At 50.0% G+C, this 27,870-nt stretch overlaps 2 protein-coding genes across 2 annotated transcripts; one reads left to right on the top strand and one right to left on the bottom strand.

The window, feature by feature from the left end:
* The first annotated feature begins 73 nt into the window (after positions 1-73).
* On the top strand, positions 74-13,729 carry LOC114782478 (autophagy-related protein 2 homolog A-like). Its single transcript, XM_028968366.1, has 42 exons — positions 74-487; positions 578-740; positions 830-979; positions 1,063-1,165; positions 1,243-1,381; positions 1,579-1,725; positions 1,804-1,903; positions 2,209-2,358; positions 2,522-2,664; positions 2,745-2,820; positions 2,932-3,184; positions 3,329-3,470; positions 3,629-3,727; positions 3,818-3,976; positions 4,057-4,300; positions 4,380-4,467; positions 4,756-4,945; positions 5,066-5,208; positions 5,314-5,441; positions 5,598-5,749; positions 5,826-5,976; positions 6,069-6,244; positions 6,323-6,403; positions 6,478-6,584; positions 6,679-6,771; positions 6,854-6,924; positions 7,077-7,153; positions 7,227-7,397; positions 7,486-7,609; positions 7,854-8,074; positions 8,153-8,382; positions 8,469-8,604; positions 8,672-8,884; positions 9,057-9,158; positions 9,989-10,073; positions 10,164-10,308; positions 10,398-10,467; positions 10,617-10,699; positions 10,777-10,898; positions 10,981-11,135; positions 12,402-12,554; positions 12,641-13,729. Exons 1-42 carry the CDS (start codon positions 317-319, stop codon positions 12,875-12,877), a joined length of 5,943 nt encoding a protein of 1,980 aa, XP_028824199.1. The 5' UTR covers positions 74-316; the 3' UTR covers positions 12,878-13,729.
* A 4,055-nt stretch (positions 13,730-17,784) lies between these two features.
* Positions 17,785-24,103, bottom strand: LOC114782462 (WD40 repeat-containing protein SMU1). Its single transcript, XM_028968341.1, has 12 exons — positions 23,989-24,103; positions 23,440-23,650; positions 23,214-23,366; positions 22,610-22,720; positions 22,137-22,265; positions 21,946-22,065; positions 21,738-21,854; positions 19,473-19,600; positions 18,709-18,835; positions 18,453-18,620; positions 18,186-18,338; positions 17,785-18,067 (listed from the first exon to the last, which is right to left on the bottom strand). The coding sequence occupies exons 1-12, from the start codon at positions 24,012-24,014 to the stop codon at positions 17,969-17,971; spliced, it is 1,542 nt and encodes a 513-aa protein (XP_028824174.1). The 5' UTR covers positions 24,015-24,103; the 3' UTR covers positions 17,785-17,968.
* Positions 24,104-27,870: the final 3,767 nt, after the last annotated feature.

The following is a 27,870-nucleotide window of genomic DNA, read 5'->3' on the forward strand; positions in this document are numbered from 1 at the left end:
AAAGACCTTCCCAAAATGGCGCCCTTACGTCGCCCTGCGCACGGCGCCGCGTCAACGTGCTGACGTCACTGCTCCAGCAGTTCCTGATGAAAACAATAAACAAGCCCGAGAGCGGAGGGACGCCAGCGCGACTCGCTTCTCGGCTTCGGTGCCAAAATTGGACTCGGGGAGCCGCGGAGCCGCTCCTGCTCCTGGCCGCCCTTCCCTCGCTCTTCCCGGCTTCGCTGTGGTTTGTTATGCGGGTTCCGGAGGACCGCGCCGCCGCTCTTGTTCCTCCGACGCCTCTCCGCTCCCTCTCCCCGGCCTCCCCGGCCCCATGTCGCGATGGCTCTTCCCCTGGTCGGGCTCGATAAAGAAGCGGGCCTGTCGGTACCTCCTGCAGCACTACCTGGGCCACTACCTGCAGGAGCGCCTGAGCCTGGACCAGCTCAGCCTGGACCTGTACAACGGCAGCGGGGTCATCCGGGGCATCCACCTCGACGTCTGGGTGAGCGGCTCTCACAGCTGGCAGCTAATGCTAATGTAGCCGAGACGCGCCATGTGTGAACCATGCCGGCTTGTGCTTGACCTCCTCCAGGCTGTGAACGAGCTGCTGGAGTCGCTCGGAGCTCCTCTGGAGATCGTTGATGGCTTCATCAGCAGCATCACCGTCACCATCCCCTGGGCGGCGCTGGTCACCGACCACTGCACCCTGCAGGTCACCGGACTGCAGGTCACATGCCGCCCCAAGTACCGGACCAGTGAGTGTCCCCGGAGGGTCTGGCTCTGTGTCCATGGCGTGTTTTCATGCTTGAAGTGCAGATGTGTAGATGTTGTTGCTGTGATGCAGGCAGCAGCTGGGGATCCCAGGGCTGGTCCTCCTGCATGACGTCCAGCATGCAGCTGGCCCAGGAGTGCCTGAAGGACCCGCCTGAGGCGTCTGAAGAACCGCCTGCTCCCCTGGAGGGGCTGGAGATGTTTGCACAAACTATTGAGACAGGTCTGCATCGATGTCTAGAATGACGTTTCTACAATTAGACAAAGCGACAGTGACCCACAGTGACCTCTTTCTTTCTGGGTCAGTTCTCCGTCGAATAAAAGTCACTTTCCTGGACACCATTGTTCGGATGGAGCACCATGCCCTGGACGCTGAGTCTGGGGTGGCCTTAGAGATGCACATAAAGCGGTAAGATGTTGTAAACACACACATCCCCACCAGCGTGGCTCAGATCTTTCTATTAGGTGGCTGCGTGTTCCCCGCAGGCTGGACTACTGTGATGAGGCGGTGCGGGACTCCAGCCAGACGGTGCCTGTGGACGTCCACCAACCACCCGCCTTCCTGCGTAAAATCCTGCAGCTCCACGCCGTGCGGCTGTTCTACGAGCAAAGCGGCGGTCCACAGGTCTCACTTGCACACTCACACACACTAGATCTCAGCACCCAGAATCCATTCTGCTGTGAAATTTAACTCATATCGGACACTTTTTCATAAATAACAAAACTTCCCTCCCCCTCTCTCTCCTGATTGGCAGCGCAGGAATAATGTCCATATCCACAAGCCCCGCCCACCATGCATGCTTCTTCTGTTTCTACCTACAGGAGCTGGTGGCTGCTGAGGAGGAGGATGATGAAGGCTCCAGGCCGCCTCCTCACACACCATCACACCCCCTGCTGATCGGCAGCTGCTCGGGGTTCATGGAGACCACTGTGAAGATCAAACAGAACGACATGCTGCCTGGACCCAAGGTCTGTGTGTGTGTGTGTGTGTGTGTGTGGTGTGTTTATTGTCTCCTAATTGTCCCCTCATCTCTCCTTGTCTCTCAGTTGGAGGTGGAGGGGAAGCTTGGATGTCTCCACCTGCTTCTGTCTCCTGCTCAGATCTCTGATCTGACCGACCTTCTGGAGGCGCTGTGCATCCAAACAGGTGCTTCTCCCACTTGTACAGTTTCCATGGAAACAACCACACATCTCTCGCATGGGGGCAGTGGTGGCCTAGCCGGTGTGGAAGCGGACCCGTACTCAGAAGGTTGCGGGTTCGAATCCCGAGCTGCCAAGGTCCCAACTGAGGTCCCGTTGATGAAGGTCCAGTCCCCACACACTGCTCCCAGGGCGCCTGTCATGGTGCCCACTGCTCACCAAGGGTGATGGTTAAATACAGAGGACACGTTTCACTGTGTCACCGTGTGCTGTGCTGCAGTGTTTCTCAATCACAAATCGCTTCACTTTCAGAGTCAGCAGGTGTGTGTGGAGGCCGCAGTCGACCCTTAGACGGTGAAGCTCTCCGAGTGATTGAAGAAGACCTGAGTAAACAAATGACCTCTGACCCCACTGACCCTGACAGTGACCCTGAGGTATACCTCAGTGGCCTTGAAAATGGAGGTGCGTTTTCTTGAGAACCTTGCACACTTGAACCTCACATGCCAGAGAGGTGTGATGCCCCTCTCGCGCGCCCCATACCCTCGAACACGCAGCATTTACTACCACACTCGCACACTCACACCAGGACCATTACTCCCGTCTGAAGTGAGCGTGTGTTTTACAGAAATGTTTTACTCCATGGGCCCCGCCCTCACCAGCAGTGTTCTCTCCGCGTGTTCTGCCAGCGAGTTCTCCGACAGCGACATGGAGTCGTCCACTCGCAGCCAAAGCAGCTTCTCAGCAGCACACACACACACGTCTCAGCAGGTGTGTGTGGCAGATTTTGAACTCCGTGTGTGTTTTTAATGTTTCCTGGTGTATAATTCCTGTGTGTGTGTGTTTGACAGGGAACGTTGAAGTTCCCGAGTCGTAATCCTGTAGCAGCATCGCTATCCAGTCTGCCCCAGTGTAGCCAAAAACCTGGTATGTACACACACACACACACACACACACACACACACAGTTCTGTGATGCTGCTGTCGTCTTGGTAACGATAATCTGGTGTGATGCTTTGTCCTCTCTGTCCTGCAACAGGCCGCTCTTTTCAAGGTGGCCAATCAGAGCCCATGAAGCCTGACTCTTTGCTCCGCCTTTCTTTGGGTGGATTTACCTTAACGCTGCTAGAACAGGAACCGCCCCCTACCCCTGATGGCCAATCATCAATGGCGGCGGTCTCAAAGAAGTTCTTCCAGGAGCTGGCGTATGTTCGAGACAGCATGTTCAGCGAGAGAACCTTCCAGAACCTCAGAGCCAGTTTCGCTAAGGCCTGTCCACACACACACATCAGGTAACACACACACACACACACACATAAGGTAACACTCACACACACTGGGTGCTTGTGTTCCTGGTTTTGGGTTAAGAGAGTGTGTGTGTGTGTGTGTGTGTGTGTGTGTGTGTGTGTGTGTGTGTGTGTGTGTGTGTGTGTCAGGGTCACCGGTGCAGCGGTACAGTTGTGGTGTGAGATGCGGAGTTCTGGACGACACACACGCAGCGTCAGCTCAGATCTGTCCTTCAGCACACTGGAGATTTTGGAACAGCTGTGGGAGCCGTCAGGACCTCAGCATACTGAGGTACACACACACACACACACTCATAAATACTCTTAATATACTTTCTCAGTTCATGCTAATATATTAGATCAAAACAGACAAACACACGTCTCACAAGTCACACACATCACTATTACTGATCACTGTGTGTGTGTGTGTGTGTGTGTGTGTGTGTGTAGCTGCTCCAGTTCCCAGCAGCTGGTGTGTTTACAGTAGGAGCGACAGCCAGACCCTGCGCCCAGATACACTACAGACTTACAGAGAGACCAGTCCGCAAGGTGACCTGTCTATCTGTCTGTGTGTGTGTGTGTGTGTGTGTGTGTGTGTGTGAACAATTCAGCATTATTAACCTGTGTGTGTGTGTGTAGCGCGGTGTTAAGCGCCGTGTCATACGAAGGGACAGCACTTTGCGTGTCGAGTTTGGTGAACTGACAGCAGAGCTCGATTTGGACTTCATTGGTCGCCTGGAGTTGCTGAGCCAATCACTGAGCTCTGTTTCAGAGAAGGACACGCCCTCCAACTCACTGGTGATTTTAGTAACACCGTCCACATTGTTCCCAGTGGTGACACAGGTGTCGGTTCTTGTAACGTTCCTTCTCCTTTTTAGGGTCAGACCAGTGAGTTCTACTCCTCCATCTCGCTCCTCTCCCCCCTCGCTGTTCTCAAGCTGCGCTTCCCCATCCCTGACCTTCGACCTCTGGGCGAGCGCCGCCCTGTGGGTGAGCGGGCGGTGCGAAGAGAGACCCTGAGTCTGGAGTTCTGTGACCTGGAGCTGAAGACCCAGCAGAACCCTCCCACAGCCCCGCCCGCCCTGAGCACGGTGCTGGAGGTCACCTTCTCTGACCTTCACGGTGAGGAACAGTCGCCCAGAGCTCAGCGGTATCCATGGCAACAGCAGCGGCCTCACCCATCTGTCTCTCTGCCTGTCAGGAGTTTATGACGGGTGGAGTGGGGCACCTTTCCCCTGCATACGAGTCCAGAAGAGTCCAGACCCACAGGATCCAGATGGGCTGCCCAGGTGGGTGTGAGAGGGTAGTAGAGGTGTGAACCTTCACCGGTCCCACAATTCCATATGTTCCACTGATAGTGAAGAAATGTAGTGTTCCTGCATCACATTTTTACAGATATGTGCAGCTGAGGAGCTATGTAGCCTCCAACTTTACACATTTTTCTTCTCTCCTTCCCCAATCTCTTCTAGATTTGTTACGATATATATTTGATTATTTGATTTGATATATTTGTTCTGCATCTGCTTCGCGTTGCATCGTGTGTGTGGATTGGTGAGGTGGTACTTCTCTCTCTGCAGGATCAGTGTACAGGTAGGTGGAGGTGCGGCTGCCGCAGCGGCTTCTTCTCGGTGGGGTGATAGTGTTCGTGTCTTGGCGGGCCTGCGGGATCTGGCCTTCGGTTCTGTGTCCATGGAGAATCCATGTGACCTCCATGAGAAGAAGAGCTCGCCATTCTCCTCCAACCGCACCATGTTTGAGACGGAAGAGGTTTGTCTCTTATCTTCTCCAATATCCTGTTCGTTCACCTCTGGGCATCTACCGACCCTTCAGTATAAAAGTGTGTCTGAGGGACTGCTGATGAGGTTCTGGTCTGCTTTTCTCCTTCAGATGGTGATCCCTGCCGACCCAGAGGAGATGCTGGCATTCCAGGAACAGTGTGTGGCTGAGAGCCAGTGTGTGGTGGACATCATGCTGCCCCTGGCCTGCGTGCTGCTTCCCAGTAAAGACGCCTTCTGTAGCATCTACAACAGGTGCTGAAACCCCGCCTACTTACTACACACCCCATCGGCCCCACCCACATTTGGTCAAGTGATCACGTGATCAGACCCCTGTCTCTGCCTGTTTGGGTTCTGCAGGATTAATAACGACTTGTTAATGTGGGAACCTCCAGCTCCGCCCCCGGTTCCTCAGCGCTGCCACACCCCGACTCCACCCTGCCCGCACCAGGACCAGTTCCTGCTCTGCAAGTCGGCCTTCAGACTGGGTGAGTTCGGCGTCAGGACAGCTTGCCTGTGTGGGTATGGGTGGGTGTGTGTGGGTGGGCGTGTGGGGGTGTAAGGGGGTATGGGTGGGTGTGTGTGTGTGTGTGGGGGCGTGTGGGTTCGTGTATGCGTGAGCATGTCTCCTCTTTACATTTCAGACTCTGACTCGGACGAGGAGGACGCTCGCTTTTTCTCTGCCAACGAATCAGGTCTCATCCAGCCGGAGCCCCGCCCCGACCACGCCCTCAGCCTGCTGTGTCTGACGGTGCTGATTGGCAAAGGTCGTTTACAGGCCTTGACGGACAGCAAGGTGGGTCTCGTGTCTAGAACTTCTTGAACCAAGTGGAGAGCAGAACCATGATGAGGTTTCACCCTCCTCCTGTCAGGCTGAGGCAGGCCATCGGGTGGAGCAGTGCCATGGGGAGCTGGTGTTGGACCTGGAGGGGGGGAAGATGTTCAGTGTGACGCAGCATCAGAACAATCCCAACCTCAGCTTCCTGACCTTGGAGAGCAGGAAACTGGAGCTGTACCACAAAGGTGAGGTTAAAGGTCAAGGCGCTTTTTTTCTCGAGATATTTTCTATTTATGAAGGAATGAATCTGTCAAGCTTCACTTCCATTTCTGTTCAGCTGCGGTACCAGACGTTCCACTTCCTGCTCGACTGGAGGTTCCCAAGTTCTGCCCACCGCTGCATTTGGACCCCACCATCTACCCTTCAGAGGTGGGGGTGAGCAGTGCCGCCGGTGACGTCCAGATGCTGTCCACTGCCATCAAAATCACCCTCGACCCCCAGCGCAATGTCAAGGTGCGCACCGAGTGGATGATGCTGTGTGTTTGTGTGTATGTTGGGTTCTCATGTGAGGGTCTCTCCGTCCTCCTGCAGGAGTTCCTGGTCGCCATTCGTCTCCAAGGTGCTACACTGCGACATCACATGGCCCCGACCAATCACAGCTGGCATGAACAGGTATTGCAGGGCTCTGATTGGTTGATTTGTGGGTCTTGTGTTTTGGGGAACTGAAACTCTGGGTTCCTCCTCAGCTGGTGGATCTTCTGGATGTTGTGGATGATGAAATCCTGGGCTACACTCTACCTGCAGTGATCACCGTTCTACACACACATCTGGCCAGCTGTGCAGTCGACTACAGGTCACTTACACAAACACGCGGTCTCTCTCTCTCTCACACACACACACACACACACACACATGAAGTGTCACAAAAGTTTCTGTTTGTGTTGTAGACCTCTCTACCTGCCGCTGCGAGTGGTCTTCACCGCAGAGTCCTTCTCCCTGTCCAGCAACATCATCGTGGACACGTCCACGTTCCACCTCAGGTGGGGTCTACTGGGTTCTCAGGGTTCTGGGTAACGGAGCTGCTCTCGTGGTTCTTCAGCGCACCTGTTCTGTGGTTCTCAGGTTCATACTGGACGACTCTGCACTCTACCTGTCTGATAAGTGTGAGAATGAAACCGTGGACTTGAGAAGAGGTAGAACAGCTGCTCACACACACACACTCACACACAGTGCACTCCTGCTACATGCAATACATTTCCAGCATTTACCAGACGCCATTATCAAATCCTGCTACCCAATCCTTTAAGGCTACGTGGCTGATTCGGTTGTGTGTGTGTGTGTTTAGACTATGTGTGTGTCATGGACATCGATCTGCTTGAACTGGCCATCACCACCTGGAAGGGCAGTGATTCTGGGAAGCTGGTGAGTATCATACAGACACTAGTTGTAGATAAAGACGCCGCGTTCACCGTGAACCTTCATCCATCATCTGCAGAGCCAGCCGCGATTTGAGCTGCGCTGCTCCAACAACGTCATTCATCTCCACACATGCGCAGACTCCTGCTCCGCCCTCATCAACCTGCTGCAGTACCTGGTGGCCCAGGGCGACCTTCACCCCCCACCGCGACACACCTCGCCCACCGAGATCGCCGGACAGAAGCTCCCGGTAGCTCTATCCATCACTAGTCATCAGTGTTGCAGAATGAAGCATGCTGGGATTGATTATTTTAGTTATGAGTCTTTATCCTCCTCAGCTATCGGAAAGCCCCGCCTCTCTTCCACCATGCCCTCCTGCGGAGACCGCCGAAATCAACCAGTATGACCTCACCGACGCCTTGATCGACACGGAGAGGAGCCGAGATGAAGATCAGGGCTCTGGTGTGTAGTTCCATTCATTCTCATCCAGCTCCATCAACACTGCTGTAATTTTAACGTCGCCCCACCCACTGGGTTTTAATAATTAAGCTACAATGATACTGAATTAAAAATCATAAAATCAATGAGATTAATTTGTTGCATTTAAGTGAGTGAATGTGCTAAAAAATGTGCTAAATGGTCCAATTTCCACCAATCTGGCAACGCTGGTGGCCACGTTCCCTGCTGATGTCACGCTGGATAACAGGTCCTGCCACCCAGCAGCGCGCCTCACCCGTGTCCGTCTACCTGTTTCCTGGGGAGGGACACAAGTCCCGCCCCTCCGTTATGGAAGGGGAGGACTTAGAATTGGATGGACCAGTGACGACGGCCACTGAGGCGCAGGATGTGATGTCAGAGGACGGTTCTGAGGGTTCCACAGACAATGACGACTTCTGCATCCTGGAGGCTCCAGGGATTGGTATTCCGGTGAGGGATTTTCATATAAAATAAAACATGAAATGCTGAATATGCTGTGATGATATCTGTAATGTCGTGTTCCTTTAGCCACGGGATGGGGAGCCTGTTGTCTCCGTCCTGGCCCCAGGGCCCATCAAAGTGAAGGACGGCCATTTCTCTCGACCCCGGGGCAGTTCGGACCTGCTGCGCGCCCCGTCCCGCTTCCCGGTGCCCCAGACCCGGGTGGTGCTGAAGGAGGTGTCTGTCGTCTGGCACCTGTACGGAGGAAGGGACTTTGGAGGAAGGCCTGTATCAGGCCACGCCCAGCAAGGCCACAGGTAGTGCCCACCGCCCCCCGGCATTAATTAATGATTATTATTCAATAGTTCCTAAGCAGCTCTTTATTAACCCCGCCCACCCGCAGGGGCCGGTTGGGGCTTCCTGCAGCGCGAGGGTCGCCCTCCCGCTCAGCGACCTCCGCGCGACCTCAGAACTCCTGGCGCTGGGTTGGGGGCAGCGGCCGACAGCACACACTGCTGATGGAGATCCAGCTCACGAAGGTGAACTAGTTACACAAACGGCAGTTTGACCAGCAGCGGTTAACCAGCAAATCTCGCCTGTGTGTAGGTGAGTTTCCAGCACGAGTCGTACGCGCTGGCCACGCCCTCCATTGGACTGGGGGTGGAGGAGGCGGGGTCTGGCGGCGAGCAGCCGGTGTCCCGTCAGGTCTTCATCGTCCAGGAGCTGGAGGTCCGAGACAGACTCGCCTCCAGCCAGATCAACAAGTTCCTGTACCTGTACACTAGCGAGAGGATGCCACGCCGCACACACTCCAACATGGTGACTACGCACACAAACACACACACACACACACACACACGTGTGTGTATACATATGTGTATATATATATATGTATATACACATGTAAGAAATGTGATCATTCGTCAATGATGTTGGCATAGAAATAAGTAATTCGGTAATGTGTGTGTGTGTGTGTGTGTGTGTGTTCCAGCTGACTGTGAAGGCCCTGCAGGTTTGTCCAGAGTCAGGACTTGGTGGTCCTGAGTGCTGCCTGAGAGTCAGTCTGCTGCCGTTGAGACTGAATATTGACCAGGTACACACACACACACACAAAATATATTTACAGAATTTTCCAGATGCTTTAATCCAGACGATGTTCATCATTGATTAATCTGTGTTTATTTTTTATTTTTTAATAGGTCCCCTATTATGATTTTTTTGCTTTTAAATCAGTCTTGTTGGTCCCTTAATTCTGTGTCTGACGTCTCTTTCCGAAATTCAGCCTTAGTGCTGAATTCCAGCCACTTTGATCCAGTCCCACAATGAGATTTCCCAGGACGCGTCCTTTCACCGTCTGTAGCTTTAAATGCTAATGAGGAGGAGAGAGGCGGGACGGGGAGGAGAGCGGCCAATAGAAGTTGAAATGACGTCAGACAGGAAGTCGTATCGGCGTTTTTTCCAGAATAAAATGAAATGAACCCGCTGGTTCTTCAGTGTCGTGTGACTGAACTATAAAAATTAATTTGTGCTCATTTTTACATCCAATCGCTGAGCGACTGCAGTGCTTCGTACGTTTGGAGTCCATGACGGTCGGTGGAGATAATGTTTTAGGGCAGGGGCAGGAAAAGCATGAGAAATGGGAGGTAACCTTCCCCTTATGACGTCATAAGGGGGACAAATTCCAGATACGACCGTCTTAGCTGCCACTCTGAACGGTGAAGCAGAACGACCAAAACACTCTTTACACCAACCGCCATTTCTAGCCACCGCAGGACCATAGACAGGCTGGAGGAACTCGTATTAATGTTCAATCATCTCACAAAGTCTCATGATAGGGGTGCTTTAATAACTCAGACCACATTTTATATATTGATTTGAATCTACCAACTGACTTTCTCATGCTCTCCCGACTCCATTTCCCAGGATGCCCTGTTTTTCTTGAAGGACTTCTTCAGCAACATGGCATCAGGTGTTAACCCTTACTTGGCTGTTGACGCTGCAGTAGAAGGTGGGTTGGAGTAAACACTGAGTCGATGCTGAGTAAACACCACAGTGCACCGTCCAATCACCGCCCTTTTTTTTTACTCCGCCCCCACAGCCAAGCCAGCTCCTCCCCCATCGCCGCAGACAGACGAGGTGGACATGGGCCCTGACCTCAATGCTTCTGTAGAGACAACCAATAGTGAACAGAGCTCTTCCTCTGCTGGCTCCTCCTCTTCCTCCGACCAGCCAGTCTACTTCCGGTAAATACCACTGTGGTGCGCGCTCGCGTGTGTGTGTGTGTGTGTGTGTGTGAGCGAGCTCTCTGTTCACTCCTCTTTCTGGTTCTCAGTGAGTTCCGCTTCACCTCTGAGGTTCCGATCTGGCTGGATTACCACGGTAAACATGTGGTCATCGAGCAGGTGAGAGACGTCACTAACCCCTCCTCAAATTCATCAATGTCCCCGCCCTGCTCGCACACGCCCACTTTATTCTAGGATCATGAATGTTTGTGTCGTGACTGAGATGTATGCTTTCCTCCTGTGTACTTGTGGCACTCTGATGTCACCAGGGAACTTTTGCGGGAATTCTGATTGGTCTGGCCCAGCTCAACTGCTCCGAGCTCAAACTGAAGAGGCTGTGTTGTCGTCACGGGTAACTCCGCCCCCCCCGAGCACACCCTGTTCTTACCCCGGTCCCTCCGTTACATCACCGTCTGCTCCTGCACACAGGCTGCTGGGTGTGGACAAGGTCGTCCAGTACGCCATCAACGAGTGGCTGGCGGACATCAGGAAGAACCAGCTGCCGGGAATTCTGGGAGGTGTTGGCCCCATGCACTCTGTAGTTCAGCTGTGTGAGTTTCCTCTTCCCAGGACGCGCCTCCGAGTTCACCACTCGTCCACCTGCAGCTCATCTTCATCCCCCTTTACCCACAGTTCACGGCGTCAGAGACCTCTTCTGGATGCCAATAGAACAGTACCGGCGCGACGGACGCATCATCCGGGGTCTCCAGCGCGGCGCCGCGTCATTCGGAACGTCCACCGCCTCCGCCGCGCTGGAGCTCAGTAACCGACTGGTTCAGGCCATCCAGGTACCGCACACTCACTCGCACACTCACTCGCACACACATACACGCACGCTCACTCACTCACTCGCGCATGCACGCTCACTCACACGCACATTCACGAATGCTCACACGCTCACTCACGCGCACGCACACTCACGCGCACGCACGCTCACGCACGCTCACTCACACGCACATTCACGAATGCTCACACGCTCACTCACGCGCACGCACACGCACACTCACGCGCACGCTCGCTCACGCACGCTCACTCACACGCTCACGCACGCTCACTCACACGCTCACGCACGCTCACTCACACGCTCACGCACGCTCACTCACACGCTCACGCACGCTCACTCACACGCTCACGCACGCTCACTCACACGCACATTCACGCTCACTCACACGCTCACTCACGCACATGCACGCTCACTCACACGCTCACGCACGCTCACTCACACGCTCACGCACGCTCACTCACACGCACATTCACGCTCACTCACACGCTCACTCACGCACATGCACGCTCACTCACGCACATGCACGCTCACTCGCGCACGCACGCTCACACACTCGCGCACGCACGCTCACACACTCACGCACGCTCACTCACACGCTCATGCACGCTCACTCACACGCACATTCACGAATGCTCACATGCACACTCACGCACGCTCACTCACACGCACGCTCGCTCACACGCACGCTCACGCACGCTCGCTCACACGCACGCTCGCTCACACGCACGCTCACTCACACGCACGCTCACTCACACGCACATTCACGCACGCTCACTCACACGCACATTCACGCACGCTCACTCACTCACACATTCACACGCACGCTCACTCTCACGCACGCTCACTCACTCACACATTCACACGCACGCTCACTCTCACGCACTCTCATCACTACGCTCACTCTCACGCACGCTCACTCTACACGCACGCTTCACTCACGTCACGTTCACGCACACATCCACGCACATGCACGCACGCTCACTCTCACGCACGCTCACTCACACGCTCACGCACGCTCACTCTCACGCACGCTCACTCTCACGTTCACGCACACTCACACATTCACGCACGCTCACACATTCACGCACGCTCACACATACACGCACGCTCACTCTCACGCACGCTCACTCACACGCACGCACGCTCACTCACACGCATAAACGCACGCTCGCACTCACTCACGCACACTTGCACGCACACGCACACACACACACACACACACACACACACACACACAGTGTCTCTGTCATGCCCATATGTGTGTCCGTAGGTGACAGCTGAGACCGTGTATGATATCTTGTCCCCGACTCCGCCCCTGACGCGTGGCATCACAGAGGGACATCCCGCCCCCAGGCCGAAACGAGCCCCACAACCTGCTGACCTGAGAGAGGGTGTGGCCAAAGCCTATGACACCGTTAGAGAGGTCAGTGTGTGTTCATTAATAGCAGGCCATTGTCATGGTAACGGCTGTTAGGACTGGATCTGACGGTTGTAACGTTCGGTCTGCAGGGCGTGATCGACACGGCACAGACCCTGTGTGACGTTGCATCACGTGGCCATGAGCAGAAGGGCCTGCCCGGCGCGGTGGGCGGAGTCTTGCGCCAGATCCCACCCACTGTCGTGCGGCCGCTCATCGTGGCTTCCGAGGCCACGTCCAACCTGCTGGGAGGGATGAGGAACCAGATCAAACCCGACGCTCGGAAGGAGGACTTCCTGAAGTGGCGCACAGAGGAGAGTCAGGACTGATGAAGACGACGAGACTGGAACACGTGTTGATGGAGGAGTGAGTGTGTGTGTGTGTGTGTGTGTGTGTGTGTGTGTGTGTTTGCTCTTTACTGCAAAACCAAACAAACAAAAGGAAAAACTGAAAAAAACTGTGGTGCAGAAAACCCATAAACCAGTATTCTGTAACACAACACACACACACACACACACACACCACACACACACACACACACACTCTCGCCATATGCCTTCTGTGGGTTGAAACACTGTAGGCGTGCTGTAGCCACCAGGCGATAAGAACGTAGGACGTTGACCTTTGCTGTGTTGACGGCCTGTTTTTATTGTTCCTCGGTGTTGGTTGCCGGGCAACTGCGTCTGAACCAGCCTGCAGTAGGATTGTGGGATTTATGCATCGGTTCTCCGCGTTAGCACCTGTAGGTGGGTGTTAATGAAGCTTCATTACGGCTGCAAACTTTCAAGATCCAGAATCAAGAACCTCATACGTTCCTTTCATTTTATATCACCAAGAGCCAATCAGTCCCGTCAGCTGGATTCTGCTGCAGAACGTCTACAGAACCGACTTCACCTTAAACCTGAACAGCTTGCTGACGGATGTGTGTGTGTGTGTGTGTGTGTGTGTGTGTGTGTGTGTGTGTGTGCGTGCGTGCGTGCGTGTGGTTTATTTTTCGTGTTCAGATGTCTGCTTAAACGGGAGATTGATGTTTTACGTTTTTGTTTAAGGGATGTGTGTGTGTGTGTGTGTGTGTGTGTGTGTGATTATATCAGAGATTGTAAGAATGATTTGAATGAAACCGACGATGTATACGCAGAAATTGAAAATACATGTACATTAAATTTTACTCCTTCAGTCCTCCTACTGAGTTTTATTAATTGTTTTTTATTGTAATTATTAATTAATGGACATTATTATATTATTTACATTTTATATTTACAGCATTTACCAGACGCCCTTATCCAGAGCAACTTACAGTCAGTAGTTACAGGGACAGTCCCCCCCTGGAGACACTCAGGGTTAAGTGTCCTGCTCAGGAACACGATGGTAGTAAGTGGGGTTTGAACCTGGGACTTCTGGTTCATAGGCGAGTGTTACCCGCTAGGCCACTACACCCCTGGTGGGGACAGCCCCCTGGTGTTTTATTCATGGACTTTACTGTCCTGAATGGGCAGAAATGTATGTACAGTCCTGGCCAAAAGTTTTGAGAAAGTTCACACATCTCTGCGCTACTCTGTTCTTCACTTCGGTTAAAGATCCAGAAACTGGTGGTTAAACAGTCTTTAAAAATATGGGCTCGGTTTAGGAAATACACAGTTTTTCCATTATGAGCCATTTTTATACTGTCAGTGCAGGATACAGATTTGTTGCAATGGTGAAGGAAAGGTATTATTTTTAAAAAGGTTTTAGGTAATAGGTGATACCATGCAGTTCAGTTCATTACAGCAGTTCAGTTTTTAGGTTCCTACAAGCAAGACATTGCTTGTCCCCAGTCTGCCAACAAATACAATGTGGACTCGGTTCTGTCTTTTTCTAATGTTACGGCCTTATTCCAAAATGGATTTTTTTCATCAGAATTCTATACACCCCATAATGACAACATGAAAAATGTGAGAAATCTCATGTATATAAGTATTCGCAGCCTTTGCTCAGAACTCCATTGATGCACCTTTGGCAGCGATTACGGCCTCAAGTCTTTTTGAATATGATGCCGCATGCTTGGTAGAGTTTGGTTCCACTTTGCAGAACCTCTCAAGCTCCATCAGGTTGGATGGAAGTGTGGGTGTAGAGACATTTTAAGATCTCTAGAGATGTTCAATCGAATTCAAGTCTGGGCTCTGGCTGGACCACTCAAGAACATTCACAGAGATGTCCTGAAGCCCCTCCTTTCATATCTTGGCTGTGTGATTAGGAAAGATGAAGAGTTCAGGGATGGTGTTGACCTGGTGATGAGCAGTGACGCCTTGAATCCATTTCATTAACTTTTGGTTGGGTTTTAATAATGAATTAGATCATTATTTCAGCGTTTCAGACAACTATATTTAATGAGGCAAATTCTTATTATTCGTTTGAAGTCATTATTAATTTCATGTTCTCAGAAGAGCAGCAATGTATTGTATTGGCTTAAACATGAAAGAAATATATATAAAGGTGACAACGTGATGTGCATTGGAGGAGCGGTTTAAAACATCTCCAAAGTGCATCTCCATTATGAACTAATGAAACCATGAAAGACTTTTATTATCACATGTCTCTAAGTCAGAGTTGGAACGTTGGAACTATCGTGAATTCAGATATTTATTTATGGAATATGATATTATTTACTGGAAATGTAATTAGAAAAAATGTGTCTGCAATCACATATTATCACAAGTGCATAAGAGGAAGACCATTTATGACCATTTATTTCCATATTAATGAAATTTGCATAAATGACTGTCGGGCTGTTCTGTGGACGTGTGGTCCCTGTGAGAACGCTTCTTGGTCGACTCATATTAACAGCGTGAATGTAAGAACTCCATTAGGCCTGGATGACCAGGCCAGACCTGAAGGAGGGTGGACAGCTGGGGAGAAGAAGACCCTGGGACCAGACTCCAGGACGACCAGGGAAGGAATGAAGGGACAGACTGTCCAAGAAGCTGATGACAGCAGAACCAAGAAGAACAGAGCGAAAATCAACAGTCTCTTGTTTCTGAAAATAATTTGTTGTTGGTTAATGGTACACATCAGAATGGGCATAGAAGGCCACCAGCAGTTGGCCCCGTAATCGGAAGGTTGTGGGTTTGAATCCCGAACCGTCAAGGTGCCACCGCGGTCCCATTGATGAAGATCCCGTCCCCACACGCTGCTCCCCGGGCGCCTGTCATGGTGCCCACTGTCACCAAGGGTGATGGTTAAATACAGAGGACACGTTTCACTGTGTGCTGTGCTGCTGTGACAATCACGTCGCTTTCACTTATATCTGGCTTTTAGTCAGACGGGGAATATATGGAATATTATATTTTATTTTAATAGTAAGGTTAAAGCCCACAAATTCCTTCATGCACAGAACCAGTTAAAGACTCACAGAAAGTCAGGAGCAGATATATTTACAGAGCACCTGTTCTGCGGCCATATTGGAACACCATAATTGTCACATATTTTAGCTTCCACGGAGTAATATGAGCGTACGTGAAGGAATGAGAAGGGAAGGCAACCATATTGGTAAAGCAAAGAGAAAATAGATCCTGCCATGTGTGGTTGTCCTTCTCGAAAGTTCTCTTCTGTCTACAGAGGACCTCTGGAGCTCTGACAGAGTGACCATCGGGTTCTTGGTCACCTCTTTAAATAAGGTCCTTCTCCCCCGACTGGCCGGCCAGCTCTAGGAAGAGTCCTGGTGGGTTTGAAGTTTTTTTTAATAATCCACCCATTGATTTGTTAGATTTACAGTTTTTATTATCCCATCCTTCAGATATGTAACACAGACACACACCTACAAAACACAACTGGCCAAATGCACCTCCGAACTTCCTGCTCAGTTTGCACATTTCTGCTCTTTTTGCACGTTTGTCTCGTCTTGTGTGTCGTTTGAAATTTCCAACATTTCCACTTACAAGCATCCTACATGATGTCCAGTTACGTCCTGTTTGACCCCTTTATTGTACAGAAAAGGTTTACTTTTCTCCTATAGAGAAACCTGTACAGTATTTAGTTTTAGTTAGCATAGTTTAGTTTTAGTGTGTATATGCATATATATTTGTATATATTTCTTTTATGACTGCACTATGGGGGGGGTCTGTATGAAACGTTATTTCAATACACAGTATTTACTGCGTATACTGTTGTTCTGACAATAAACAGATCTTGAATCTTGGTTCATTTTTTGTTAAATATGTAAAAATACAACTTCCTCTGCACACACCAACTTTACCAAAACACTGAAAATATGACCCAAAATTAAATCATGGTGGGTGGTAGTAGCCTGGCGGGTAACACTCGCCTATGAACCAGAAGACCCAGGTTCAAATCCCACTTACTACCATCGTGTCCCTGAGCAGGACACTTAACCCTGAGTGTCTCCAGGGGGGGACTGTCCCTGTAACTACTGGTTGTAAGTCGCTCTGGATAAGGGCGTCTGATAAATGTTGTAAATGTAAAAATGTAAATGTCATGTACTGTAACGTACCACGTAGAGGTTAAGCCTACTGTAGAACTAGACATGGAATTTACACAATAATATCTGAATATATGGTTCCTTTCAAAGGGAACCGTGTAGACCTGCTTCATCTGTACTCTGTGTTTGGACAAGGACAGAGTAATAATTGTGAGGCTGATACTGGGAAACATCCCATGGTCCTCCACAATTCTAGTTAGAATTTTATGCAATTTTATTTCATTATTTCTACAATAGCAAGCTCATGGTCATTATGGAGTTTTCTTCTTCCCCCAGAGGTAGGATGAGCCAGGATCAAATCCCACTTATTACCATTGTGTCCCTGAGCAAGACACTTAACCCTGAGTGTCTCCAGGGGGACTGTCCCTGTAACTACTGATTGTAAGTCTGGATAAGGGCGTGAAATATAAAGAATTGGAGAAGTTGGAGCAGACCATCTCCCTGCGTCTCCGCTATCCTGAGGGCCAGTGGTGGCCTTGCAGTTGGTTAAATACAGAGGACAAGTTTCACTGTGTGCTGTGCTGCAGTGTTTCACAATCACTTCACTTTTACTGTCCTCTCCCTGGGTCGACTCCTCTATTAAAATTATATGAAAATGGGATTAAATTGTTTTGGCTAAAACAGACTGAAGCTCTGCACATCCTTGAGAGTTCAGCTCCCATGACCGCACTGACTTTTTTTAGTTAGGTTATATAATGGTATCATTATAGGCTGTTATCTGCACACAAAAAACTTACAAAAAAAATACAAAAAAGAACAAACTTTCCTGGTCAATTATTTTATTAGAGAAAAATCAAATTTTAACATTCAGATTAAAAAAAAAAATCTACCAGACAAGAACAGATGTAAAAAGGTGAACTAAACCAGGACATTGAAAAAGTTATATACAAAAAGCTCAAGCCCCGCCTCCACTGCTGTGCCCCACCCCCATGTGGCCTGGACAGCTTCACGGTTTCCACAGTTTGAGGAGGCCGTCCTCACTGTAGGTGGAGATCAGGTTCTGGTGGGGGTGGTGGGCGATGCCGATCACGTCCTTCTCGTGGACCTGGACAACACACAGAATAAGTCAGGAGAATGTCAACGTTATAGCAGCATGTTAAAAAATTTTCAGATTCTGTATTGTGAGCGAGTGTATTACGTGTGTGTGTGTGTGTGTGTCGTACCGTCAGTGTTCTCTCCAGTTTTCCAGTCACTGTGCTGAAACAGTACAGGACAAAATCTTCTCCCACGCAGTAGATCCACTCTCCACGAGGGGACAGACTACAGCAGACAAAATCTCCACCTTCTCGCTTACCAGAGCTGAAGCTCCGCACAATCTACACACACACACACGGACACGCAGCTTCATGACGTGCTGGTTGTAACCTCAGATGCTGGAATCAGTTTTATATTCGTGGTGCTCTTGTCCCGGTTGGACGGGAGGACCTCACCTGTCCCTGCATGTTCATGATGACCACGGTGTTGGAACGATTACACACTACAAAGTGCTCTGGGTTTTTGGGCAGCAGGAGGACGTTGTTGACCGTGATGTCCACGGCTGCAGACGTCCCCAAAGACTTGAAGGTGCTGCTACACTCTGTGGTTTTCACGTTCCAGATCTGAGGAACGAACAAAAAATAAAATAGAACTGTGATCGGACAGAATGGAACCCGGGCTGAAGGAACATGGCGCAGCGGGAGGTAGAACCTTCACAGTGCCATCAGACGAGGCACTCAGGATGTGATGTCCATCGGGGGTGAAGGTGGCTTCATTAACAAATGACGCATGACCCCGGAACTCCTTCAGCAGCTTCCCCGACTTCAGACCATGGATTCTGGGAAGTGGGAAATTTAACTCAGCAGTCAAGGTGTGTGTAGTTGTACAGAGTAGGGGTGTGAGAGGTGTGTACAATGTAGGGGTGTGTGTGAGGTGTGTACAGTGGAGGTGTAGTGGATGTGTGTGAGGTGTGTACAGTGGAGGAGTAGTGGAGGTGTGTGTGTGTGTGAGAGGTGTGTACAGTGTAGGGGTGTGTGTGAGGTGTGTACAGTGGAGGTGTAGTGGATGTGTGTGAGGTGTGTACAGTGGAGGAGTAGTGGAGGTGTGTGTGTGTGTGAGAGGTGTGTACAGTGTAGGGGTGTGTGTGAGGTGTGTACAGTGGAGGTGTAGTGGATGTGTGTGAGGTGTGTACAGTGGAGGAGTAGTGGAGGTGTGTGTGTGTGTGAGAGGTGTGTACAGTGTAGGGGTGTGTGTGAGGTGTGTACAGTGGAGGAGTAGTGGAGGTGTGTACAGTGGAGGAGTAGTGGAGGTGTGTGTGTGTGTGAGAGAGGTGTGTACAGTGTAGGGGTGTGTGTGTGAGAGAGGTGTGTACAGTGGAGGAGTAGTGGAGGTGTGTACAGTGGAGGAGTAGTGGAGGTGTGTGTGTGTGTGTGAGGTGTGTACAGTGTAGGGGTGTGTGTGTGTGTGTGTTGTACCTGATTGTCTGGTCGAAAGAAGCACTGAGAATCTGACTGCTGTCCTTGCAGAAACTGACACACGTCACCCCTTTACTGTGGGCGCGTTCAAACCGGCGCAGACACTGACCACTCTGGATTTTCCACACCTGAGGTTCAAAAAAGAGCCAGAAAAGAAAATGTTAAAAATGGGAGATTCTGAAAGTGACGTGATTGTCGTTGTGAAACACTGCAGCGCAGCACACGGTGACACAGTGAAACAAACGTGTCCTCTGTATTTAACCGTCACCCTTGGTGACAGTGGGCACCATGACAGGCGCCCGGGGAGCAGCGTGTGGGGACGGTGTGTCCTCTTCTTTACCCGCTAGGCCACCACTGCCCCGCGTAGGTTACTGTATAAGACACCATTGAAACAGACTCACAGCTGGACCACATAACTGAGGAATTTGATTAGACTCACAAACCCTTGGATGAAGTGGCACCAACCCAGAAGAAGAGAATTATGGCAAACAAAACGAGCTCCCTGGTACAATGAAGGCATCCACGAACTCAATCTTACTACCCAAAAGATGGAGTGAAAATGGCGGAAATACAAGATGGAAACAGCAGTGACAGTCAAGAAGCCTTCATCAATATAGGAAAGTAATGGAGTCAGAACATCTAACAAAAGCAGCAAGATCAGCAGACTCCTGTTTAACACAAGACTCTTTAGTGACAAGATACAATCAATCCAAGAAACAGAAGTGGAATACAATAAATACCAATTCCCTCGTATTGCAAGGAGCACGATAACTGGCAACAAGCGGTTACCTGGCAACCGGTTTAAAGCTCGGCCCGTGGCCGGACGTGCAGCTCGCGCATCGAACATCCGGGAGCCGCGTTAACTCTGCAGAGAACAAGAGGAGGTTCCTCAGCGGGGCTCTGGGCAGGAGAGCTTCACCCCCGAGGAGGCGGGTCAGAATTCTTACAATAAAGTACGATGGTGGGATTATGTAAGTAAATGAAGAGCACGGCACAAAACATCCATCTTATCTTCATTTACGCCCTTATCCAGAGCGACTTACAACGTGCTTCCATGTTACCATCGATGAAGAGATCAATTCCGGTTCACTAGGACCCCAACTATGAATACATCTATTTTATTCACTCTGTTGTAGATTCTGTACAAAGTTCGACAACAAGAAAATTACAATTTAATCTAAATATTCTCTAAAGAGGAATGTGTTGAGCTGTTTGACTGAGCTGTTCTGACCTCGAGGGGAAGTTCATTCCACCACCGAGGGGCCAAGATGGAGAAGAGTCTAGATGAGGGTCTTCCTCGTACCTTCAGAGATGGAGGGACCAGGCGAGCAGTACTGGAGGCTCGGAGTATACCAGGTGCAGTGCGAGGTGTAATAAGGGCTGTGAGGTAGGATGGTGCTACTCCATGTTTGGCTTTGTAGGCCAGCATCAGTATTTTGAACCTGATGCGTGCAGCTACTGGGAGCCGGTGGAGGGAACGTAGCAGAGGGGTGGTATGGGAGAATTTGGGAAGGTTGAAGATCAGTCGTGCTGCTGCATTTTGTATTAGTTCATAATTGGTTGTGAGAAGGAAGCACGTCTGCTCCTTCTTAACTAGATTGGTGCAGGTCCACAAGATGATGCACAGAGTAAACAGCAAAATTCTCCAAGAATAAAAATATATTAAATTATTCAATATTCTAATGAGGACAAATATGAAACACAACTCACAAAATTGTGCAGAGTTTGACCAGATGAGCGAAGTTTTCAAACCTCCGTAGCGAATAACTGAGATCTCAATAAACTGGAAAGTGAAGACTTGAACACATCTTCTGGCCCACACGAGAAGGTGCCGGGCACCTACTGGTACCAAGAACGATCAAGTTCTCAGCTGGTGGACGAGCTTTCCTGCTAATGTTCGGAACTCAGACACAGTGTCAATATGTCCAGGCTAAAGACATCTTTTTAGCCAAGCATTCCACAACCCTTAAAACGTACCAGAGGGTCACCACACCAACACCATAACGACTGGGACCTTCAAATAGACCAGCAGTATCATAATGGACATGTGGTGTACACCATGACACTGGACTAAAACCTACTCTGCACTGTCCAGTACCTCCAAACATGTTACCACTACACCTGTCCCCACTCCATCCTGGAAGGACGTCCCTCTCTCACTCCCTCCTTCACACGGTTCCTCACTTTTAGAGTTTTTGCTTGTGGTCAGAAAGGGTGAAAGTGTGAAAATCAGAAATAAATGATGTTTCTGTGTGAGTTTGATACCTTGATTTTACCGTCCTGAGCTCCAGTCGCCAGCATCTCAGTATCTCTGCTGAAACTCATGCAGAGAACAGCTTCATCCATCATCATGAAATTATCCTGCGCCTGATACTTCAGATCCTACAGACACAGAGCAAGATCAGTCAAGATCTCCTGGACCTCACACACACACACGTGCACACGCGCACACACACACACACACACACACAACCTTTCTAATCTTGCCAGTGGTGAAGTTCCAGACTTCGATGAACCCATCCACAGAGCCGGTGACCAGGTACTGACCATCAGGGGAGAAGCGTGAACATTCCACATGCGACTTCTGTCCAAACTACACACAACAACAGCAACCAGTCAAAACCCTACTCAGCAGATGTGTGTGTGTGTGTGTGCGGTCGGTACTTTAATCTGCCGGCTCAGCTGAGTGGGGAACCTCTCCTCCTCCACGTCCTTCACCGCCGCCTTTCCTCTGAACAGATCGATGGTCATTCCAGGGGGCAGAAGACCCTGATGCTGCTGCCATTTCAGAGCCTGAAAACACACAGCCCTTTATACACATTCATATCATCCGTCCTTTCAGCACCACAAGCCAAAAGAGGCGGGACTGACGCTGAGGCCCCGCCCACAACGCTTCTCTAAACCAGGTGTAGGTTCTGAAAAATAACCTGCGTCGTCCTCCGTTAGATCTCATTATTAATAAAAGGTCAGCTGGGCTGATATGGCAAACGGAAAAACGACGTCCCTCTCTCGAAACCCGTTTTAGAAAATAACGGGTCCCCCGAAACGTTCCAGTTTTAGAGAAAAACGTTCTGGTGTGGACGGAGTCTCACTGTGACCCACATCTGACCCTGTGTGTGTGTGTGTGTGTTACCCACCTGTCCCAGCAGCGCCATGAGGCGGGAAGGTGGGACCACGCTGACCTCGCCCGCCAGAGCCTGAGCAATCGCAGCCCTGCGCTTCTCCTTACTGCTGCCATCAGGATACGCCTGTCACACACACACACACACACACACACACACACACACACAGACAAACAAAAACAACCGTGCACAGACAAACAAAAACAAACGCAGACAGACAAAACAAACACACACAGACACACACACAAAAACATGCACAAACAACCGTGCACAGACAAAACAAACACACACAGTCAAACAAAAACATGCACAAACAAAAACAAACCGTGCACAGACAGACAAACAAAAACAAACATGCAGACAAAAACACACACATGCACACAAACAAATGCGCACAGATAAAATGTGCGCAGACAAAAACAGACACGCACATGCACAAAAATGCACACAGACAAAAAAAAACAAATGTGCACAGACAAAAACACATACACGTGCACACACACAAATGCAGACAAACACAAACATGCACAGACAAAACCAACAGACACGCACACACAGAGAGAGACGTTACACGAGCAGCCCGGAACGCCCGTGGTCGACGTGGACGCGGTTCCCTCACCTCTCTGGGGTCAAAGTAGGACCGCGCCAGCAGGTTCTCCAGGTGAATGTAGCGCTCCGGCTGGGTCTGCTTCAGCATGATCATGGGGTCTGTCTGACGGAGGAGGGACCGCGCTGCACCCAACTCTCTCAGCTCGATCAACTCCAGAACCACCTGGGGAGCGACACACACCGCAACATAAGGTCCAGGTCAGAAGCGTGCGTGATGCTCCACCGGACGTACAGACCTGCTCGTACAGGTCGATCAGCGTCTTGTCCGGCAGCTTCAGGGACTGGATGGCCTGCAGCACCGTGTCCCAGTGGCCGCTGTTGATGTCGGCCACGAAGCTCTCGATGCTGTCCACCGTGTTGAGGGACACCGTGGTCTCCTCCTGCAGGGTGGCCAGGGTGCGGTGAAGGCTGTTCTCCTTCAGGTACTGCATGATCAGGCGCACCACGCTGCGCACACACAGGCCGCGGTCAGTGTAGGAGTTACGCGAGTTTTACTAAACGCGGAATGAGCCGCGATCACGTGACGCATCGGAGTCCCTGGTTGGTGCTCCGGGCGGAATTAAAACTAACTCAAAACATTACATTACGCACATATCATATGATAGCTATACATTAATACCGATATACATGTGCACATGACTACAGCGGTTAAAAGGCGGAACGTTTACACGTTTTCTTGGCGCTGGGGAAGAACTTTGTCCGTAAATAAACAGAGCGGGTAAATAAAAATGCGCAGAAGCCGCGACGCGAACAACTCACATCCGCCGAACATAAAAGCCACTTACTCGGCAGATTCCACCTCCAGAGACATGATGATGACGAAGAAGAGGAGCAGCCGACCCACAGCTCACAAACCCCGGACAAAGAACCGCACACACGTCACTTCCGCCGGAACTCGAGCGGACAGAGCGCCCCCAGCGGCCCGGAGGACATCTGCTCCACCCTCATATAATGCGTAGCGTCCCCACACGCTGCTCCCCGGGCGCACTGTCACCAAGGGTGATGGTTAAATACAGAGGACACGTTTCACCGTGTCACCGTGTGCTGTGCTGCTTGGTGAACATATTTTGTGTATTTTTTTACAAAACTAGAAATGGTACACTGTACACGCAGGGCAGGGGACAAATCTTCTCGTTTAAGAAATGCTTGAAATCCAGCGAGCAGGACAACATATTTTCATATCTGCTGTAAATGTGATGATGGTGATGTTGGTGATGTTGGTGATGATGGTGATGATGGTGACCAGCAGGGAGCATCTCTGCTGCAGGTCGGGTCCTCGTCTCGCTGCCACTGAAGGTCTTTCAAGGTGAAGCAGCAGAGCTGCAGTGGAGATGAAGATCAGACCCACCGTGTTAAAATCAAGTCACGCTTTCCACACTTTAATGTGACAGAAAATCACATTCGACGCGCATTCTGATTGAATCTTTAATTGAATCCGTGTTTCAGATCAATCTATTCATTCATAAAGCAAACCAGTAACCAGTAATATCAAGTATTTAGACAAAGTGAAAGAAGTTTCTTCAGAAAAGAGACCCTCAGCAGCGTCTCGTGTTTCTGGACAATTTTCATCTGAAGTCCACGTTCCTCATCCTGCCGCCCGGAACTCCGAGTCTGTAGGAGAGAGAGAGAGAGAGAGAGAGAGAGGGAGGGAGGAGAGAATAGAGAGAGAGGGAGGAAGAGAAAAGGAGAAAGAGGGAGAGCGAAAGACTGAGAAATGAGAGAGACGTGAGTAGAGAAAGAGGAGAGAAAGAGGAGAGAGAGGGAGAGAAAGAGAGAGAAGAGAGAAGGAAAGAAGTAGAAAGGGAGAGCGAAAGAGATTAAGAGATGAAATAGAAGTGAGCAGAGAAAGAGGAGAGAGAGGGAGAGAGACAGGGAGAGAGTGGAGAGAGAGGACACAGAAGGAAAGAAGTAGAAAGAGGGAGAGCGAGAGATTGAGAAATGAGAGAGATGTGAGTAGAGAAAGAGGAGAGAGAGGGAGAGAAAGAGAGAGGAGAGAGAAGGAAAGAAGTAGAAAGGGAGAGCGAAAGAGATTAAGAGATGAAAGAGAAATGAGCAGAGAAAGAGGAGAGAGAGGGAGGACACAGAAAGAAAGAAGTAGAAAGAGGGAGAGCGAGAGATTGAGAAATGAGAGAGATGTGAGTAGAGAAAGAGGAGAGAGAGGGAGAGAGAGAAAAGAGAGAAGAGACCACCACAACCACCTGGAAAGCGACACACACACCGCAACGTAAGGTCCAGAGCAGAAGCATGATGATGGACGCACAGACCTGCTCTGTCCCCAGTCCCTCAAAAAACAAAAAAAAGAACAGCACCCAGGATGAAGGTGCACTACGTGTCCACTGGAGTCCAAACCTGTGTCCCTGCTGCCTTCACACATGCAAGGTGGAGACATCTGGCAGTTGCCGTCTCAAAGTTGGACAGCCCAGGCACATCCAGGGACAGTGAAGTGAAAGTTAAGTGATTGTCCTTGTGAAACACTGCAGCACAGCACACGGTGACACGGTGAAACGTGTCCTCTGTATTTAACCACCAGGTCCCCACTGCCCGGTCCCTCAAAAGCATTCTGGTCCGGTGCTGCAGTGAAAAGAGTCAGAGATGGAAATCGGAGACTCCTCCCCTCCCTCCATTTGCCAAGAGCTGTGGGATCCTCCGAGATGTTCTGCAGGTCAGGTGGAACCACGCACTTCAGAAACGAGAAGAGATGTTTAAAGTGCGACGAGACAGCAGCAGAAGAAAAGAATAAAGTTGTAAATTTGACAGTGTTGTTGTTGGAGATGCTGCACTTTCCAAAATAAAGAAAATGTTATGATGATTATTTTAGTTTTTATTTCATGCTCAGCAAAGAAAAGATAAAAATATAAAATCCAGGGCAGGAGAACAAAGGCTGCTGTCTTCTCACACACACACACACACACACACACACACACACACACACAAACAAACACGTACACAGACACAAACGAGGGGAATGTGTGCGGTGGGAATACACAGATACCAGGACCAAGTGAAATATTGTGCTTTTATTTACAGTGAGTAGTGAACAACCAACCAAACCTAAAGTGGTACTACACAACTACACAACAATCCACAGGAGGACAACACACCATGAAAGGAGAGACAAAACAAATACACAACAAAGCCACAACTAACCACACTAATCACTAACACACAACAACTCTTATCCAACTCTAACACAATCCAAAACTCTCCTCTCGCTTCCTGATCCTCCGGCTCCACAACAATGAGCCCTGATTGGTGGCTGGAATTGTCCTCAAGTACCTTCTCTGTCCTGTGCGTTGATTGGCTGCCAGTTGTCGAGGGAATTGTTCTCCACCCAGCAGACAGCCTAAAAGAGAAACACGCACAACACAGAGCACTCCAAGCCATTCTACGGCCTAAAGGACGTAACAACACACACAAACACACACATACAAACACACACAAACACACATAGACACAAACAAACACGCACACACACACGTACACACACAGACACAAACACACATGTACACACACACAAACACACACACTCACGTACACACACGTACACAGACAAAGGTTAATCCACATCATTCTTCTTTACTGCTAACATGTGAATCTGAACCTACAGACGTCTGTAAAGGTGAAAGTACATAAACATATAAACATATGTGATGTGAAAGTGGTTGTTTTAGTCATTGTGAAACACAGCAGCACAGCACACGGTGTCATGGTGAAACGTGTCCTCTGTATTTAACCGTCACGCTTGGTGAGCAGTGGGCACCATGACAGGCGCCCGGGGAGCAGCGTGTGGGGACGGGACCTTCATCAAGGGGACCTCAGTGGCACCTCAGTTGTTCTGGATTTGAACCCGTAACCTTCTAATTATGAGTCCACTTATACGCTAGGCCACCTCTGATACATATATATGTTACATCATCCAACCACCAACCAGATAGAAGAATCTCAACAAAGACTCACAGTGCAGGCGAAATGAAAAGAACAGAAGAAAAGGTCGAGTCTCGTCTACAGCTGGGGGTCCGACTGACAGTATGAGACGAGAGGAACGTGAAAGGTCAAACACACACACACACACACACACCAAGTGTCACAATTTTCAAAACTCTTAATACAATGTGCACGGCATTGGTCTGTTTTGGCCGAATCATTCACAAATGTCACTTCCACACAACATGCAGTCAGTCAACACATTTCTACAATGCTTACATTTTACAGCTATACCATTATTTCAAGACTTCAAGACTTTTATTGTCATTGTACAGCTACCTGGACGATGAAATTAGCTGGCAAGACCACAAAGATACAAGAAAAAAAGATAGAACAAGGTAGAACATTTACAAATGTTAACACACCATAACCACAAAAAAAACTACAACATTCCAACATTAGTTACAGTATAAAACTTCTACTTCTGCAATTACACCAGTTCAAAAGGTAGAAGAGCAGACCCAAGGCGAGGACAAGTTAGACGAGCAGACCGAGGGAGAAGACAAGGTAGAGGATCAGAGCCAAGGCGAGAACAAGGTAGAGGAGCAGACCCAAGGCGAGGACAAGTTAGACGAGCAGACCCAATGAGAAGACAAGGTAGAGGAGCAGACCCAAGGCGAGAACAAGGTAGAGGAGCAGACCCAAGGCGAGGACAAGTTAGACGAGCAGACCCAATGAGAAGA

This window comes from Denticeps clupeoides, unplaced genomic scaffold (genome assembly GCF_900700375.1).
Source record: "Denticeps clupeoides unplaced genomic scaffold, fDenClu1.1, whole genome shotgun sequence".
NCBI lineage: Eukaryota > Metazoa > Chordata > Actinopteri > Clupeiformes > Denticipitidae > Denticeps > Denticeps clupeoides.

Coding starts and splice junctions, on each gene's coding strand:
- LOC114782478 (XM_028968366.1), top strand. CDS start 317: ATGTCGCGATGGCTCTTCCCCTGGTCGGGCTCGATAAAGAAGCGGGCC. Junction 2,359..2,521: donor CAGTGGCCTTGAAAATGGAG/GTGCGTTTTCTT, acceptor TGTGTTTTACAG/AAATGTTTTACTCCATGGGC. Junction 8,885..9,056: donor GCCGCACACACTCCAACATG/GTGACTACGCAC, acceptor TGTGTGTTCCAG/CTGACTGTGAAGGCCCTGCA.
- LOC114782462 (XM_028968341.1), bottom strand. CDS start 24,014: ATGTCTCTGGAGGTGGAATCTGCCGA. Junction 22,721..23,213: donor CCTACTTTGACCCCAGAGAG/GTGAGGGAACCG, acceptor TGTGTGTGACAG/GCGTATCCTGATGGCAGCAG. Junction 22,266..22,609: donor TCATGGCGCTGCTGGGACAG/GTGGGTAACACA, acceptor GTGTGTTTTCAG/GCTCTGAAATGGCAGCAGCA.